Source organism: Dromiciops gliroides, chromosome 2 (genome assembly GCF_019393635.1).
Source record: "Dromiciops gliroides isolate mDroGli1 chromosome 2, mDroGli1.pri, whole genome shotgun sequence".
NCBI lineage: Eukaryota > Metazoa > Chordata > Mammalia > Microbiotheria > Microbiotheriidae > Dromiciops > Dromiciops gliroides.
Genome location: NC_057862.1, coordinates 215,126,142 through 215,146,712, shown reverse-complemented (window position 1 = coordinate 215,146,712; position 20,571 = coordinate 215,126,142). Strand labels below are relative to the sequence as shown.

General features: G+C 39.6%; 1 protein-coding gene across 1 annotated transcript in view; it reads right to left on the bottom strand.

Moving 5' to 3' along the window:
• The window catches only part of TTC7B (tetratricopeptide repeat domain 7B), a 334,803-nt gene that overhangs the window by 178,836 nt on the left and 135,396 nt on the right, over positions 1 to 20,571 (bottom strand). Inside the window, 3 exon segments of the mRNA XM_043985520.1 lie at positions 11,582 to 11,647; positions 11,649 to 11,720; positions 19,852 to 19,915. Coding sequence (XP_043841455.1) covers positions 11,582 to 11,647; positions 11,649 to 11,720; positions 19,852 to 19,915 — 202 coding nt within the window.

Here is a 20,571-nt window from a genome sequence, read left to right as displayed (position 1 = left end):
TTACATTCTGGACAATCTTAATTGTCAGAATGTTCTTTATACAGCACCAAAATATGCCTTGATGTAATTAACTTTCACCTATTAGTCCCAATTCTTCTCTCTGGAACCATGAAAAAAAAGGTCTAATCTTTCTTTCATATGATAGTCTTATGATAACTATCACTTTCCCCAAGCCAATCTTTTTTTTTTTTTCTCCAGGATAAATAGTTCCAGTTCCTTCAATTAGTCTTTTTTTTTGGGGGGGGTGAGGCAATTGGGGTTTAAGTGACTTGCCCAGGGTCACACAGCTAGTAAGTGTCAAGTGTCTGAGGCTGGATTTGAACTCAGGTCCCCCTGAGTTCAGGGCCGGTACTCTATCCACTGCGCCACCTAGCTGCCCCTCAACTAGTCTTCTTATTAAAAGGTCCTCTTCATTCTGGTTGGACTACTTACAGGTTGCCCTAGTTTGACAATTACAATCAAAATACCCTACATGAGGCCTACCAAGTGGAGCATATGAGTATCTTTACTCCAGACACTGTATTTATTATTTAAGTCTAAGGCAATATTCATTTTCATAACACCTATATTACACTGTTACCTTACATTGAACCCACAAGTGCACTAAAAGTTCTAAATCTTTTTCATATCAATTGATGTTAAGCCAGGACTCATTCAGTCTTGCAAAAATCACAGAATGTAGAGTATAAGAGGACCTTAGAGATAATCCAGTCAAAACAGTGCTTTAAAAAAATTCTCTTCCATCATTTGTTGTATAGGATAAAGTGGAGAGGACAGCAATACTTATGTTATAAAATGATAGTAATAACTGATCTATATCACTGAAACCACAGAATCAGAGTCAAATGAGCTGGGCTCAAATTCTTCCTCTTCTGGAAGAAACCCAGTCCACTTGTGGCTATCCTTAATTGTTAGGGAGCTCTTTATTAGGACAAATTTAAAGCTAAATCTATGTAACACCCAACCCCGACTCTGCCACCCTGCACTTCACACTCATCTCTATTCAAATTCTGTCCCAGCCTAAGAAAATCTCTTCTCCGTGTGTGTGTGTGTGTGTGTGTGTGTGTGTGTGTGTGTGTGTGTGTGTAGAGGATTGCATCAAGAAGAGCAATAATGCTAAGAGTTTAAAACACTAGGAAATGGGGGGCAGCTAGGTGGCACAGTGGATAGAGCACCAGTCCTGGATTCAGGAGGACGTGAGTTCAAATCTGGCCTCAGACACTTAACACTTAGTAGCTGCGTGACCCTGGGCAAATCACTTAACCCCAAATGCCTCACTTTAAAAAAAAAAACAACAACACTAGGAAATGGGATAGTAGGTGAGGTCTTTGGGTAGGTGAGCTTTCTTGGTACCCCACACAAGGACTAAGAATCTGTAATATGTGCAGCTGCCCTGCCTCCACTTGGAAATGCCTTTTATCTTGGCTGTTTATATCCTTTCGCTCATTACCTGAATTTGTTCAGAATTTATCAAGAAAAATACTTAGCTCGAAAGAAAAAAAAAAAAAGAAAAGAAAACCAAAAAGAATGTATCTACTATTCAACTACTTATTAGAATAAGTATTAAACTAAGAGCTAGGAGAGACAAAAACTGCCTCATTTCCATCTGGCCCACTCTGATTTTGTTTAAACCCTGAACATATACAGGTGAGTGACTAATAAGTAAACCAGACTCATGGCTGAATCAGATAACCTTTAGTAACTCCAAAAAAAGGGAATATGACAGGTAAAAAGGAAGTGGATTTGGAGTCAGAGACCCTGGGTTTAAAACCTGCCGGTCACCCACTACGTGGAAGATGTTAGGCATAGTCTTTTTTTTTTTTTTTTTGCGGGGCAATGGGGGTTAAGTGACTTGCCCAGGGCCACACAGCTAGTAAGTATCAAGTGTCTGAGGCTAGATTTGAACTCAGGTACTCCTGAATCCAGGGCCAGCGCTTTAACCACTGCACCATCTAGCTGCCCCCAGGCATAGTCTTTTAATCTCTCTAGGCTTCAGTTTTAATTGATTTATAAAATAAAATTGTTTAACTCAATGACTTCTAAAGCTCCTCCCACATCTCAATATTCTGATACTATGATCCTAGGAGATGATAAAAATATTCTAAATAATTCTTGGTACTGATTGACATCTTTGAATCCAGTGATATATGAACATTCCTTTAGTAGAGTCACTGCACATATGTCAAATATTACCAAGATTTTATCTAAATAAATATATATTATTTTAAATAGAAAGAATAAAAATAACATTTTAGTCTTTATATCTAAAGTGTTATATATAGTAGGCATACATATGCCCTTCAAAAAAAGCTGTATAGCTTAGCATTACCACTGAGCCATTAATAGCCAACTGCAAAAATCCAATCTCTTTAGCAGCTTTAGTTCATTCTAAAAAATAGAGGAGACAGCACTTGATGCTTTACTTTTAATAGCTTAGGTTGTCATGCCAACTAGAGCTGCTACTTAAATTGAAGGGAGGGGAAAGCAAGTTTCTCCTTCCTACACAAGCCTTTCAGCAAGGCTCAAAATTAGTCCTTAAAACATGAAAAGTCATAGCTTTGGCAATATGATCAATATTATATGTTATGCATAAAACTGTCAGAAGACGGATGTGACAAACATTCGGTTTGTGTTTCCTTAATGTCATCAGACTTGTTCAGTGTCTGGTTGAAAGAGGCCCTATGTGGGCAGCATGCAAATACAGCCAATCCTGCAACAGGATGGGAACTCACCATGGTGAATCTCAGCACAATGGATGGCAGGAAGGGAAAAACAAAGGTTTCTGTAAGAGAGTGGGTGCACTAGTCCTGAACACACAATAGAGTGCTAGATGGTGAAATCCAAAAAATGCCAGTCAAATGAGGCCAGCGCGAAGAAGGAAAGAGCATCACTGGAAAGGCAACGTGGCAAACAGACAAGCGCTACTGCCATGTGAGGCCTTCAGCAGTTTTCATCAGCTTTAGACAGAAAGACAAAAGGAGCCAACGTGCAGGAAGAATGTGTTAACGTGTTTGGAGGTGGAGGAGCTAAGATTTCAAAAGGAAAAAGAATAAAAGGACAGGAAGGAAAGGTGGATGCATGTTGACTCTGGAACAGGTTCCAGGAAAAAAAGGAAAAAGAAAGGAAAGCCAATCCATGTAGAGTAGCGATCACAGAGCTATTCAAGGGGTTATTAATGGTCTGAATCACATGAGTGCGGGACATGGGCAAATGTGGTAAGAGGATTATGTGGTAGGACCAGTATATAATAGGCACAAAATAAATATTTTATCAGAAATTAGCTTGAAGAATATGGAGTTGAAGGATATCTTGATTGTAACACAAACCCAAGAGATAAAATAATTTGGTGTCACTTAAAGGAGTGAAAAATGATACCTGATTAAAGAATACAGAGGAAGTGGCATTCAAAACAGAGAATTTTAACATAAAGCCTTTTAAATTTCCCTTTGAAAGTCACTGTCCAAATAGGACATATTGTTGCATAACTGATAAAGTATTGCAAAATTAGAACCTCTCCAGATGGAACTTATGGAGGGACTGGTGCCATGGCTGCAAAAGTCACTTGGTGAATTGTGGGTAAGGAATGCTTGGCTTAAACATATACTTAATCATTTTTATCTGGGTACTTATTGGTGTGCATAATTGGAGGCCATGAACATTACACTGAGAGGCCACAGATGTGTTCCAAAGTAGTGCTAAAGTATGCCTCAAAGCTCTGCTTCTAGACAATAGAACATCACACAGGGATACAATTTCATGCAAACTGTGTAACCCAAATGGTTTAGAGGTAGGGTGTCAATATAAAGAAATTTATATGTTCTTTTTAATAAATTCTCCACTCAAGTCCTGCTCCAATTCCTCATTATATCAGTGGACTGTAAGAACCAGTAGAAGAAAATGAGCTCCAGGAGACCAGGCTGTTTTCTCCTTCGTCTCCCCTACACCCACCACAGAGCTTGGAACAGCACAAATTCTTGGCGGGGGGGGGGGGGGGGGGGGGGGGGGGGATCTAAGAAGGATCTTAGGTTCACGCAGCTCACACCAGTGTGATGAACTCTTGAGCTAAGTGTTTATACCAAGCTGGAACAGCTCTGAGTATAAGCCTGGTAACAGATGATATATCAGTGATCTGAAGACCAGCCCAGCTAAATCAGGATGCTCATTGCCAGAAGGTAAGCCACCCACCCAGTGATTAATTTTTTTGGCCACATCAACTAAAGAAAAATTTCTATTATGTAATAGAAAGACTGTAATCTACATCAGAGTACATAGTACCCATAACAACAAAATCACAGACCCTTTAAAATATTAAAGTATTTTAAGAAACATGGTAGAGCTTATTATCTCCAAATGAGTGTCATCCCTTGTAGGGCAGTCACTTCCAGAAGGCATTCATGTGTTCAGTTTGCTTGGAAAACTGCCTTCAATGTCGATTTATAAGCCACGCCCCAGCCCATCAATTTCATTAAAGTCAAATCTGCTTTGGGAGCAAAATGAGCCTTCCCCAGCTTAATCCCCCAACACATTCACCAGACTTGTGCCGCATGAATTTGATTTAATGCAATAGTAACAACAATAATAACCTACATTTAATATAGCACTTTTACGGTTAAAGTACTTTCCTCATAACATTTCTGTAATACAGATAGTGCAAGTATTAGCGATGAGAGCCAAGTCTCAAAAAAAAAAAAAAACCAAGTGATCTGCCTACTTATGTCTACATAGCCAGAAGATATGAAGATAATTTTTTAAAATCAATTCCAAAAATGTTTTGAAAATGGCAACACTGTGAAAGAGGCTCAGAGATTTCCACAGTAATTACTTAGAAAGAGCTAATAATCTTTTATATGTCTATTTGAATATATGTTTTTAAAAATTAGTTGTATTACTTTTAATTTACATGGTATGCATGCAGTTGAAAATCAGAACAACACATTAAGGGTAGAAGACTCTATAAACAGCAAAATTAAGGAAAACTGGCAACTGATACAATTATTTCACTTGCTCCATTCTTAAAGCTAATCCAGGTCTATCTGTCACTACTAAGTTCATATATGGAATCAGCCTTATGGCATCAATTTCCATTGAAAGGAAAGGAGAACAGTATCATTGCTATCCTAGGGAGGTCATGGGTGAACTGCTATTATCTTTAGGATAACAATGATACTGTTCTCCTTTCCTTTCCAAGCCATTGTTCAGTGGGCCAGACCAAGTCCCAAACCTGTAAAGGAATATTACTTTGGGCATTAAGAATCTGAATATCATCTAACTTCCCATACCAAATCCACATAAAAAAGATAGTACACAGATAAGCAGGGTAAGGCAGGAATAATAATAATAATGTCTAATGTAGGATCATAAAACTGAAAGACATCTTGGATGTTATCAAACCCCTCATTTCACATATATAGAAACTTAGGTTTATAGGGAAAGTGACTTGACTACGAACACATAAAAAGTATCAAATCAAAGATTAGAACTCAGATCTTCTAACTATAAATCTGTTCTCTCCTTTACACTTAGCTATTCCCCACAGTGGCCTCTCCCCTCATCTCTGTTCAATGGGGAGAAGACAGGAATGACTATGAAGCCCAATTGACAGGGACCTCAGTTGGGCATCGACTATGTTATTAGATCCTTTAAAGTCAAAAAGAGAGACAGACAGACAGACACGCATGCACGTGTGTGCGCGCACACGCGCGCACACACACTTCCCAAGATCAGTGAGATCTAGGTCTAGTTTTTGAGGCTTTCCACACTTACCCTGGGTAGGGCATTTAACCTATCAGGGCCCCAGGAAAACTCTCTAAAACTATAAACTGCAGAGTAGATTGCTCGTTGGAGTTTCCTACACCAATGAAATCAAAGACCCAATTCCTCTCTGACCTCCTCCCATCCAAAACAACAATTCAGTGAGTAAGAAGAACAAATATTACCATACCAAGGGTATGAGGAGTTAAGGGATTTGCCAGCCCATATGGGTCAGAGGCAGGACTTGAACACAAGTCCTCCTGGCTTTGAGGCCAGCTCTCTAGGGGGCAGTTAGGTGGTGTAGTGGATAAAGCACCAGCCCTGGATTCAGGAGTACCTGAGTTCAAATCCAGCCTTAGACACTTGACACTTACTAGCTGTGTGACCCTGAGCAAGTCACTTAACCCCCACTGCTCTGCAGGAAAAAAAAAAAAAGATTCATTTTCCACTAGCCTCAGACACTTGACAATTACTAGTTGTGACCCCCATTGCCCGCCCAAAAAAAAAAAGCTGAGAGACCAGCTCTCTAGCTAGGTAACAAGGTAATAAGCATTTACTAAATGTTTCTTCTGTTCCAAATAATATGTAAGCAGTCTCTATGTTCAAGGAGCTCACATCCTAAAGGGGGAAGAAGGGGATGGGAGCATATTGAAGGAGGGAGGGATCCAGGGGCAGCAACACATAACAGGAAGTTGAAAAGACAGAGTGGGGAGAGAGAAGATATGTTCATGAGATCATGGTAGCAAGGTCAGAAGAGAGATGTGGTGGCAAAATCCAGAAAAGTCACCATACAAAATAAATACAAGGCAATTTTGACGGGGTACACGCTAGTGGTTGTGAGATTCAGAAAAGGCCACATGTAGAGAGAGGTATCTGAGCTGAGCTTTGATGAAAACTAGGGATTCTTAAGAGGTGGAAAGAGGAGAAATGGATTCCAGAAATGGAAGCCAGCTTGTTCCAAGGAACAGAGACAGGAGATAAAGTAGTACATGTAAAGAAGGAAGAAGAAGGGTAGTTTGACTGAGCTACAGGCACATGAAAGGAATAATGTCGAACAAGGCTGGAAAGAGATTAGACGCCAAATTGTGATGGTCTTTAAATGACAAAGGAATTTCTATGGATCCTACAGATAATAGGGGATCCATTGGGGGTTTTTTGGGTAGAAGAATGAAATGGTCTGCCTGGTGCTTTAGAAATATTACATTTGGATAAAGCACCGGCCCTGGAGTCAGGAGTACCTGAGTTCAAATCTGGCCTCAGACACTTAACACTTACTAGCTGTGTGACCCTGGGCAAGTCACTTAACCCTAATTGCCTCACTAAAAACAAAACAAAAAAAAAAACCCAGAAATATTACATTGACAGCCCTGTGAAAAAATAATTAGAAAGGAAAGATCCTTGAGGGAAGGAGAATAAGTAGGAAACAATAGGCAGAGAGAAGGGGATATGTGAGAGACGTTATGATGTCTCAATTGACAAAACTTGGTAACCCAGATACATCAGGTGAAAGAATAAAAAATCCAAGATAACTCCATGGTTAGAACCTGTATAATTGGAAAACTGGCTGTACCCTTAAAAGAAATAGGGAAGTTCTGAAGAGTAGGGTTAGGGGAAAAGATAACAAATTCTGTTTTGGACATGTTGAGTTTGAGAAGCCTATATTCATGATGTCTCATAGGTGATGCAGCCAGGGATATACAGAGCTGTGAGTTATCTTCATACAGATGATAACTAAATCCATGTGAGTGAATGGGGTCACTAAGAAAGAAAGAGTATACAGGGAGAAAAGAACATCTAGGACAAGGCTCTGTAGTACACCCATATCTGGGGATTGCAATATGGATGATGATCCAGCAAAGGAAACTGAGAAGAGCCAAGAAAAAGCAGTGTCACAAAAACTCAAAGAGAAAAGAGTTTCCAAGAAGAAAGGATAATCCCGTTTGAAATAATGTAGAAAGGTGAAGAAGGAAAAGGATTGAGAAAAAAAACATTGGATTGGGCAAGTAAGAGATAACATAACTTTGGAGAGTTGAGTGATGAAGTCAGAAGCTAAATTAGAAAAAGCTGATAAGTGAGAAGAAAAGAGGTGGGAAAAATGAAAGTAGACAGATTTTTCTTGGAGTTTGCCAGTGAAAAGGAAGAGAGATACAGGAAATAGTTTAAGGACCTCTCTAGAAATTTCAAGATTACTGATAGTGTCTGGGCACCTAACTCCAGCAGTTCTCTCAGGAACTAGAGAAGTTATTTCACTTGGACATAGTGAACTGCATACACTTAGGAAAGTCTCAACCTACCTAGTTTGTGTTTTAACCCCCTTTTAGACATTTTAACCAGTTAGAAGCCTATTACAGTAGGTGGTAGCAATGTGAGTGGAAGAAGTGGAAGAGGCAGATTCAAGAGATACCATAGGAGCAGTATTAACAATACTTGGCAACTAATATGTAAGGGGTGAGGAAGATCAAAAGAGTCAAACATTATACTAAGAGTCTTACCTAGTTGATTAGAAGAGAGGAAAGTTTGCGGAAGGGCCAGACAGGGAACAGAAATGATGAGTTTAGTTTTAAACTTGTAATGGTTTTAAGGTACTGTCAGGACTGGCCACATTAATTTGTCTAGAAGGCAGCGTGGAGATTGAGACCAGACCTCAGCAAAAGAGTAGGACTGGCTATATAGACATGGGAGACATGGGAAGTCATGGGAAAATATGAGATCACCAACAGAGAGCCTGTAAAAAGAAACAGGGCCAAAGGTAAAACCTTAAGGGACCCCTCCCCTCAGGGGATAGGAAAAGACAAAAATCAGCCAAGGGCAGACCAAGAGGGAATGCTGGAACAGGTAGGAAGATGAGGAAAGAACAAGGTCACAAGAGTCAAGGGAGAAGACAGTATCCAGAAAATAAAAGTCCACAACGTCCGAAGTTACAAGATGACGCCTGAGCCAGACCCATGACATTTGGTAAGAGTTAACTAGGGATCCTGACAGCAGTTTCAGCTGAGTGGTGAAGATGGAAGTCAGATTTCAAAGGGTTGAGGATGAATGAAAAGTTTAGTAAAGGCAACACAACTTGATTATTTTTCTAAAGATTTAGAAATGAAAGAAGAGATATTGTAGGACAGTAAGTTTCAGAGGATTACAGCATTAAAGGGAGACTTTTAGCTTTTTTAGAGGAACATCTGAACATGTGTTTGTAGAAAGCAGGGAAAATGTAATAGAGTGTGGTGAGAGGAGGTGAGAGGGGAGACAGAGATGAGGGGGAAGGGAGAGAGAGATGGGGAAGGGAGAGGGAGAGGGGAAGAATGAAAAAGAAAGAGGAGGAAGAGGGAGAGGAGGAGGAAAGGAAAGGGGAGAGAGCGGGGAGAGGGAGAGAGAGAACAATGGATAGGGCAAGTTCCCAGAGGAGCCAGGAGGGGAATACATTAAGGGGACAGAATTGTGGTTAATGCTGGCAAGGAGAGAAACCTCAACTTCTGCAAACTATAGCAAGGGAACAGAAGTGAAAAAAAGATTTTGTGCTATGGAGGATGGGAGACCAATAAACTCAAGATGGATGGCCTCAGTCTTTTCATTTGACCTCTCATTTATGACACTTTCTAAAATCCAGAAATAAAACTCATTTGTAGGGACTTTCAGGAACACCAAAGACTTCAATAAAAGATATAACCAATAGGGCAGCAAGATACCAAATAAGATAAACATTTCTAATCATTTAAGCTATGGAGAGTACTTGCCCATTTTAAACATGATCCTTTCATGCCTCAAGAAATATGTTTATGAATTTGGGGGGTCTAAGGAAAATTACTAAAACATGACTAGTGACTCAGTCCAACAGATCGTCATCACAAGATGGAAACTATATTTGAAACAAAATTAAAAATCACGTTGATGAAAACAAGCTTTTGAGCATTTAACTCCTGGAAGGAAATGCTCTGCCTTAGCTCTGATCTTCTCTCAGTGGAATACTGTTAAGACTACAGAGGTCTCCCTCAAATCATTTGGGAAATGAAGAGAAGCTAATATGCAGGAAAGCAGTAAGCCTGCAAAAAGCAAGACAGTCACCTCAGACTGAATTCAGATGCAGAAAAAAAAAATTAAAGCTTTAGAAAGTTTTTATAACTAAAACCATAAAGTGAAATGATTGTACCATGTTAACTACCATGTCAAAACCATATTCAATGGGGGCAGCTAGGTGGTACAGTGGACAGAGCACCGGCCCTGGAGTCAGGAGTACCTGAGTTCAAATCTGGCCTCAGACGCTTAACACTTACTAGCTGTGTGACCCTGGGCAAGTCACTTAACCTCAATTGCCTCACTTAAAAAAAAACAACAACACTATATTCAACATTAATTTGAAATGAAAAGTTCTGGGAAATTTTTCAATGGTTAAGTTAGAGGCTTCTTAAAAGATGTTAGATGTCATCTTAAAAGAACCTGACTGGGGGCAGCTAGGTGGCACAGTGGATAAAGCACCTGCCCTGGATTCAGAAGGACCTGAGTTCAAATCTGACCTACGACACTTGACACTTACTAGCTGTGTGACCCTGGGCAAGTCACTTAATCCCCATTGCCCCACAAAAACAAACAAACAAACAAACAAAAAAAGAACCTGACTGAAGAAAAATCTACTAATAAGGGCATATTACGTAGCTAGCCATCTCCACAATACAGCTTTCCACAGAAAAGGTACAACTCTGCTTGATGCTACAGAGAGCTGCCATGATCAGAGATAGGATTGCATGCCTATGGAAATCACCTTGTAGAAATCAACCCATTATACAATGTTCTTAATGGTGAATTATAAGGGATTCTCTATAATGCTGACTAGCTCCCTAGACAGAACACAGAAGACTCCCAAGGATGGCTTAAGCCCAGGGACAAGTGAGTCATGATTATGTCAGGGGCATCGGACTACTGCTTTACATAATCACAGGTGACTTTTTTTTTTTCAAAAAATGGCTAACCATGATTATTTATAGTCAAAAAAAAAACAAATATAAAGAAGACCTAAGCTATGCAAGTCTCAGCTGTTCTCTTTCAGTCTCTGTTTAATGTGGAAATACACTGGAGGAATCTCAAGGCTGCAATAGGGGAGAAAATTTGATTTAATTCACTCTGATATTTGTTTATGTCTTCCTGTGCAGAGGCTATAGCAATGGATGGAAAATTTTAAAGGGGAAAACTAAACACAGAAAACTAATTATTTTCAAAATACAGATTTTTTTTTAAATCCCAAAGAGAAAACCCAAAATTACCTGAGAATTTATCTAGCTCATATCTAGCCATAATAGTAATTTGATGTTTTGCTCAGCATGTAAACTGTGCTAATTGAGACAGAGGCAAACTAAGATTAATCATCTTCTTTGGAAGTTTGAAAACTCAAAACTCTATGCAGAAGTGTTAAGTGCTAAGTGACTATGTAACTCGCTGACAAATGAAGAGGCCATAAGGCACTATACACTGATGATGTGTGACTGAGGTGCTGTAGTATTCTACTCAATGCTGTACCTTATAGAACCTAACCAGAAAACACTGTGCTTTGAAGCACCAATCTCATCAGGAGCTAGGTAGTGATGGGGTTTTTTTGTTGTATTTTTTTGTTTTGTTAAAATTCCATCTTACATGAAAATGTGGAAACACACAGTCCCAGAAGTCTTTGCATTATGATGGAAATTACTCCTGGAAGATGCATGTGCCTTAGAAATGCAGAAACCACAACAGACTGGTGAGGTCTGCTGACACCATATATATTTTCAGGAAAGTATCAGTTTAGTCATACATAAATTGTTATCTCATGGTTTCAAGGCTGCACCCACTAAGCTGACTTGACACATACCTCTGACAGCATTTCAATACTGGCCTCTTCTCCCAAAGCTATAGTCAATAGATCATAGACCACAGATTGCACTTTGTAAGCTGATGATGCGGTCACTTCTGTGCTCTGGTATCCTGCTCAATACAGCATCCCGGTTTGCCTGAGAACATCAAAAAAGAAAAAGGGCTTTGAGAAAGGTCTGGACATAAATTATCCACTTGCTGTTTATAAAAAACTCTTCACATAAATGCCTTCCTAGAGCCAACAATAACAGATCAGGTCTTGGGAGCAATTAGGAACAGGAGGTACCAATTTACCCCTGGCAATTGAAAGCTGGCCAGTATAATACAAACATACACTGTTCTGCACAAAAACACCTTGATTTCTCATCTTTAAACAATGGGGTTGTGATTCAAAAGGCTGCTCATACCTAAATCAAACATCTGCAGGAAGCTATTTAAAGCTAATACAAAGCAAAATGAGTTCCCCACATGCCATATATGCACCTATGGAATCCTTGCATGCATAGTGTTGCTTTAGGAAAGCAGAGCTCTACATCCAGTAGCCAGATCACCACAGCTAACACTGTTTTGGCAGTTTTCCTCTGAGGGAGGGAGAGAGGGGAGATAGGAAAGGAGGAAGAAAAAGGAAGGAAGAAGAGGAAGAGGGAGGAAAGGAGGATTCTTAATGCCCACAACTTCCATCATGAAATGGCACTTTCAAATCCACAAACCCTACAGAAATGTGCTTTCTTTTTCCTCTCTGTGACAAACTCTGTACAGCTATCCAACACTCACCTGACATCCCAGATACCTTTGTGACCTTGAGCAAGTCTCTTAAAATGGTCAGACCCAAGCTCCTCATCAGTAAAACATGTGATTGGACTAGGAGGCCTCAGAGATCTTTTTTTTTTTTTTTGTGAAGCAATTGGGGTTAAGTGACTTGCCTAGAGTCACACAGCTAGTAAGTGTTAAGTGTCTGAGGCCAGATTTGAACTCAGGACCTCCTGACTCCAGGGCTGGTGCTCTATCCACTGGGCCATCTAGCTGCCCCGGCCTCAGAGGTCTTTTGCGGCTCTCAATCTATGGTCCTATACTTCTGAGGTCTTCATCAGAATGGGCCACAGCTCAAAACATAATTCAATATGGGTTAGAGGAGTGCAAAACAAACTTACAAGAGAAAGAGGTGAGCAGATTTTTTATTTAAATAATACCACAGAGAACACCTTTCTAATCTAATCTCTATAGACCTAGCACAGAAATACATCATACACATTCAAGCTTAATAATCTCATCTATCTAGAAACCAAAGGCTCTTTACAGCCAACTTGTTTTACATTAACATTCAAATTTAATTTTTCTACAGATTCCTAGAGAGACATTGTATTATAGATAAAATAGTTCATTTTCTCCTTTCCTTATTAAAGGCACAAGAATGATTCAAACTTGGTACCCTCTGCCTTTATTTGGCAGTCCTGGACTCCCAATATCTCATAAACTCTGGTATTCGTAAGAGTATAAAGAAGGCCCCTGGGGCTTTATGTTCTCAGAGTGGTACATGAAGTAAGAACTAGGGTCATAGAGATGGCCATTTTGATGTTCTCCTTCCTTTCATGCCATTCTGAAAGCCTGCTTTACCAACTCTGCCTCCCACTAAGAAGGAACGGCCTTTCTTTTCAGCACCAACTCCTTGGCATTTTTACTGTTAGCACTCATAGATCAGTATGGATTTGGTTTCAAAACCTCCCTCCTCTGAAATATAAAAGTTAGAAATAAAAGATCATCAGGGCACTTCTCATTGAGTGGAATTCACTTCCTGTTAGAGCAGGCCTCATCTTGAAATTTTCATTTTAAGTTTTCCTGATCCAGGTGTCAATTCTAAGCCAGTAAAAGAAATGATGGACTAACTAAGTCAGACTTGCTAGAAACAATCTTATCCTGTTTTGGTTTTTACTTGTTGCTATCTGTCCTAAAACCATTACTCTGAAGGGAAAAAAATTGTAGTCATTCTGATATTTATAAGAGATCATAATGGGAGGCCTTATTGGCTATCAAACTGTACCAATTTTTTTTTTTCTTTTTTCTTTTTTTGGCTTTTTGCAGGGCAATGAGGGTTAAGGGACTTGCCCAGGGTCACACAGCTAGTAAATGTCAAGTGTCTGAGGCCACATTTGAACTCAAGTCCTCCTGAATCCAGGGCTGGTGATTTATCCACTGCGCCACCTAGCTGGCCCCCAAATATTTTTTTTAATTTCAAAACAAAGTGTTCTTTGTTTACAAATGCCACTGCGAGCACAAGGTTGTTGTTTTAGTTATGATTATAAAGCTGTAGATTTGAGAACTCCCTTTATTTTATGGAAAGTTTAATCAGAAAAAAAAAAAATGATGTGATATGAAGCTACCCAGTAGCCCAATGCTGAACTAACATCTTGTGAAGAGGGGTCTAACAGGTCTATTTATGTTTCTGCTTTATAGCTAATAGTCAGAACCATAAAAAAAAATCATTTTCTCAGCCACTAAAAAATAGAGTAATGTTCATTCTGACTCTGAAATCAAATATGTATTTCCTGTCTACAAACTGAAAAAAAAATTTTTAAATCATAGAAAAGGAAACAAGTTTTCGTGATGGTAAAATTGCAATTTCCATTTATTTCTACATAATTTCTAATTATGGAATGATTATCAGGTGGCACATCTTGGTCAGGAACCTGATGCTTTGATTTCCAACCAAAGTATCATTTGGCATCATTGTCAAATCAGTATCATTAGGCCTTAGTATACGCTGAAGAGTTTACCAAAACCAACAATCTTTTTTGATCATTCCAAGACTCCTAACCCAAAGTGCCCCCAGCACTAGAGGCTGCTAGTTAACATCTATTCAATTAAAGACAAAGAGAAGTGAAATAAAAATCGCATACTCCTCCCCCATACTGACATACTGCCTTTAGGGCCAGATATGTTAAGTATGACCAAGACAAGGCTAAAAGCTAGTACAAGGGTACTATTACCTAAAGTTCCTAATAGGAAACAGCCTTGACCAAAGAGTGAGGTGATTAGACAAGAAGAGTCTGGGAAAGACAAAGAACACAGATTATCCCTGAGGTGCCAGCAGATCGAAATGTGATAAGCACAATGTGGGGCAAGGATAACAGCCTGTTAAGTTCAATGATGGAAAAGACGAACCAAAGAAAAACAAAAGAACTGACCCCACAAACATGACCACTTCCAGTTTTTACTAAAGACAAAAATAATTTCCCCTTATTAATGCATTAACCTCTTTTATTCCCCATTTCATCAGTTCTCCTATGTTCTGTCTGTATTCCCCAGAAAACTCTCTGAGAATTCCTGAGCCACTTTCAATTACTTCTGAAAAATTGTGGAGAAGAGCAAATGTGGTCCCAATTATTTAAAAAGAGAAGAGGCTACAAACAGCTTGATTTCCTACTCTTGGTAAAATACTTCAACCCATCATTAAAGTGAAAAAGCAGTGACTGATCACTCACTAAGCATTGTGGCTTCATCAAAAACCAGGCACACCAGCCTAACTCCATTTCTTTTATTTTGATACAATATTTAGGCCAGGAAATGGCCACGATAATACTCTATGGTGTATCAAAATTTCAGCACAGCATTTGGCTAAATCTCTTGTCTTTTGCTTGTGGACAATATGAAGAAATAATTCTTGGATTTTAAGTGGGTTCATAACTAGCTGGATAACTGTACTCAAAGAATAATCAGTAATGGTAGGGTATTCAGAGATCTATCCTTAACTCTGTAATGGTCAATATTTCTATCAATGGCTTGTATAAAGTTATAAAAAGTGTGTCTGGCGGGCAGCTAGTTGGCACTGTGGATAAAGCACCAGCACTGGATTCAGAAGGAACTGAGTTCAAATCCAGCCTCAGACACTTGATACTCACTGGCTGTGTGACCCTGGGCAAGTCACTTAACCCTCATTGCCCCACAAAACAAAAACAAAACCAAAAAAAAAGTGTGTCTGTCAAATGTATAGGTGATATGAAGCTGGAAAAGACAGCTTACATGATAGATGACAGAGACAGGATCCAAAGAAAATGGCAACAAGATAGAAAAATAGGCCTAATCAAATAATATGACATTTAAAAGGAATATATGTAAAGTTTTACCTACCTGATTAAAAGAAATCAGATCAACAAAAATCAGAGTTAGAAAGAACCTCAAAGGCTATCCCAATCAAACCCATCCACAATTGAGATCCTTTCCACATCTCCACAAGTGGTGATCCAGCTGTTTTCTGAAGACTCAAAAGATGAAGGAGCCCATTACCTATCATAGAAGCCAATTCTACCTGTTTTCTGGTTGAAAATATCTTCTGAATATCAATCCTAAATCTGTTTCTCTAGTTCTGGTCTTTTCAAGCCAAGAAAAACAAGTCTAACTCATAATTCCGTATAACAGTTCTTCGAACACTTACTTTCTTCCCAAAGTCTTCTTTCCCAAGCTAACATCTTTTACTCTTCTGCTCTCACTCTCCTCTGGAAACTATCTCTATCAATGTCATTCCTAAAATATGGTGCCCCAAACTTCAAAGTACAGGAACAGGCAAGATATAACTAGATGGGCACTTCCTATGAAAAAGATCAGGGCAGGTAAGGAATGTCTGAGTAGACTGAAAGCTAAATATGAATCAACAAGGAGACACTGACATCAAATAACTAATAAACAAATCATTAATTGAGAGGTATACTCTACAGAATGAAGGAGCTGACAAATATACTTTACATGATAGCAAACTTCAAGTATTTGATGGGTTTTCATGGTAAAGAGGAATTGACTTCTTTAGTTAGCCTCAAATAGTAAAAAAATTTTTAAAAGTAAGAGGACTGGGCAGAAGTTACAAAGAGGTTATCGACTGAAGCTAGATCTATAGAAAAATCTTTCTAATAATTAGAGTTGCCCCAAAAGTGTAATGGACAGTCTCTAAAGGAAATAGTTTCCCCCTAAATGCAAGACTTCCAGATAGAGACCAGATGAATACTTGTCAGCAATTGTTATTGACAAGGACAAGGTGAGATGAGATAAACTAGCTGAACCTATTTTGTGGCATGGACCTCTTTGCTATTCATCCTTCATTTTCTTTTTTTGGGTTTTTTTGTTTGGTTGGTTTTTTTTAGTGAGGCAATTGGGGTTAAGTGACTTGCCCAGGGTCACACAGCTAGTAAGTGTTAAGTGTCTGAGGCTGGATTTGAACTCAGGTACTTCCTGATTTCCAGGGCCGGTGCTCTCTCCACTGCGCCATCTAGCTGCCCCTCATCCTTCATTTTCAAAGAGGACCAATGATATCATGGAGTGATGTCTTGACTTGAACATGAACTGGATTTAAATGAGGCAGAGTTTGTGCCAATTAGTTAGCCTCACTGTCTTCCAGAGTCATCAAAGTCCAATGGCAAGGGTGGTCGCAGTGGATAGAGCACTGGCCCTGGAGTCAGGAGTACCTGAGTTCAAATCCAGCCTCAGACACTTAACACTTACTAGCTGTGTGACCCTGGGCAAGTCACTAACCCCAATTGCCTCACTAAAAAAAAAAAAAGTCCAATGGCAAGACAAAGTCAGGATGACTGGCAATGGCTTGGGATGCAGCAGATGACCCTTGGTGGTGTCTTCAATGTCTGACCAAGTTCTAAGCTCTCCATAACTCCTACTTAAGCTGCTTGATGACATTGAAACAAATCATTCTCATCCATTCATTATGCCAAAAGAAGTCTTCACATGGTTGGAGTAGAATAACACCTAATTCATCAACGGGTTTTAGCAGTCCTAACCTATGGGCCCCTTCTCAAAGTTCCCTCCCCCCACCTCAGTGTTTTTAAACTCATAAAATAAAACACATAGGATTACTGTGGAAACCAATTACACTGAAATAAAGGCATTTTTCCCCATCTGAGTTGATGGACCCCTGAAGCCATACCCAGGTGAAGAAATCCCTGGGCTAGAGGATCTCTGCGGTCCCTTTCCAACTCTGACCTTCCATGATTCCTATCGCCAACCAGCCTGAAAAAACGGGGGAAAAGGAGTGGGTCCTCCGTATTTTGTAAATGGTCCCCTCACTATACCTGGAGCACAGAGTGCAGTGCTTAGCACCCAATGCATGTTTAACAAATAGAGAAGCCTCCCACATTCTCCCTCCTCACCCACACCTCCAGGCTTCCCTGGCTCCCATCAAGTCCCATCTAAAGTCCCTACTTCTTCAAGAAGCCTCTCTCAACCCACTGTGCACCAGTGCCTTCCCTCTGTGGGTTATCTGTGTTTGTACATAGTTGGTTTACCTGTTGTCTTCCCCCATTAGACTCTAAGCTCTCAAAAACAGGAACTGACTTTTGCATTTCTTTCTAATTTCAAGCACTTAGAACAGTGCCTGGCACATAATAGGCATCTAAGAAATGTCTGCTGATTGGCTGACAATAGTTGGCACTTAATAAATGCTAGTTGATGAACAAGCTGATCACACAAATGATAATGCACTTATAGAAGGTAGGACTAGAAGACATCCTAGAGGGGGCAGCTAGGTGGTACAGTGGATAAAGTACCAGTCCTGGATTCAGGAGGAACTGAGTTCAAATCCAACATCAGACACTTGACACTTACTAACTGTGTGACCTGGGCAAGTCACTTAACCCTCATTCCCTGGAAAAAAGAGAGAGAGAGAGAGAGAGGAGAGAGAGAGAGAGAGAGAGAGAGAGAGAGATCCTAGAGGATCACCTAATAGGAGCCTAACTGTGTAGGTAATAACTTTGCTGGGTGCCCCAAAGACATGAAGCACCTTTAAACAAGGTCATACAGCTATCAAGTGGCAGAACCAGGATTCAAACAAAAATCTAATCTAAAAGTCAGCTTTTCCTGCCTTACACACCATAGATATCAAACATCCGGATCATAGTTCAGTATTATTTCTACTGCACCACAAATGTTCAAAATTAAAAACACATCACTTTTAATACAAGAACAAACTAGTTCCCTATTAGGGGCAGCTACGTGGCACAGTAGATAAAGTGCCAGGCCTGGAGTCAGAAAGACTCACCTTTCCGAGTCAGAATCTGGCCTTAGACTCTTAGTAGCTGTGTGACCCTGGGCAAGTACTTAACCCTGTTTGCCTCAGTTTCCCAATCTGCAAAATGAGTTGGAAAAGGAAATGGCAAGCTACTCCAGGATCTCTGCCATGAAAACCACAAATGGGGTCACAAAGAGTTGGACATGACTGAAGTGAATGAATAGCAATAAGAGTTTCATTTTGCCTACTATATTACACAGTGGGGAAACAGAATATGCTGAAGGGGAAAAAAAAACTTCTTTTAAATTTTATATGCTTGTCAACCCTAAGGGAGATTTCCAAGATGGTGATGATAGTGACAAAGCTGACATTTATAGTGTTTACTGTGTGCCAGGCACTGTGCTGAGTGCTTTGCAAATATTATCTTATTTGATCCTGACAACAACCCTGGGAGGTGGGTGCTATTATTTTACAGATAAGAAAACTGAGTCAAACAGAGGTTAACTGACTTGCCCAGGGTCACACAGCTAGTAAGAGGCTGAGGCTAGGTTTGAACTCAGATCTTCTTGACTCCAGACCCCATTCTCACAATCTCAACAGTTTGAAAATGACTACATCACAACCTCATGGTTATTCTTAAGACCTAACATATCAGGACTTTCTTCATAAACCACAACCTTTGGGGAAGTCTGGCCTATTACTGTGATAGGTAGCTTGGTTCCAGGAAGCAGCCAGCCAGTGCTCAAATAACAGAAGGTTCATAAAAACAGAACTGCCCCCCAAACTGCTAGATCACTAAGACAAACTGGGTAAGAATGTCGCTCCCTATTTCCTTGTTACCCTCTTCCCTGACAAGCACCCTCTAGTGACTTCCTATTCAAGGTGATTCTCTAATTACAGTTCTATAAGAAAGGGGTATGTTACTTTGATTAGAAGAGGACACACACAGAGTAAGTTTGCCATGGGTCTAGTATGGCTCATTTATACTATGTTGATGTCAGGATTTCAGAAGAAACTCTGGGTTTCACGTCAACCCAGAAAGTGACCAAGACAAAGACAGTGAGTCTGAACAGTAAGGGAAACAGTTTAAAAACAAATTATACTGGTCTTTCAGTACTAACAGGTGTACCTTCCTAGAGATAATAATATGAAGCACTCCCTCTAGGAATCACATCCCTCCTGAGTCATCTGACAGAAAGACCAGCACCCTGGCCAAAGGGACATCCCAGTGGAGAAGAAAAAAAAATGTTCTGTCTTGCACTTACCATTGATTCACTGATTAGCAACAACAATAGGGCTTCCTCAGTATTCTCTTGGGGACAAAAAATGCTGCCAAAACAAAACAAAACATCCACCTTAGCAAAACCATGAGAGAATAATGTAAACGTGCATTATTATAAGCAGAGCAGAATTATGATGAAGCTTCTACATTCACAATACCAAGCAATAGAACACATGGAATTCACTGGCTTGCTGGGGAACAATATCCTGTGGCATTTATGTATGTTAATGGGAGGAAAATAGTACCACACACCTATTTACAAAAGTGTGTTTTAGACATACATGGCTGTACCTGCCTTTATACAAAGAGAAATTTACCTAGCTATAAAATGCTATTGTGTATGCATACAAACTGCAGGCATGTTAACATATAGGATTTATTCTTATTTTCTTCCATTTTTTTTTTTGTGGACTGAAAAAGGGGACTTTAACTTCCCTACTGCAGAAGAATTTAGTGAAACTGATCATATCTTAATGAGACCCTTTTACTCTGGAGGCAATGAAATTCAATTCAACCTTCAATGAGCAAGAACATTATTTTTTTAATCTGCATTATAATATCAGAGTGAACTTTAAATTCCTGAACTAGAAAGAAAAATCTTTAATTCAATGTTGCTCAGGATCACAGAACAGAAACCAAAAGGTAACACTAGTCTCTACTTTCTATGTCTCACTGTTTGCATTTCCAGACCCTGTAGGGGTCT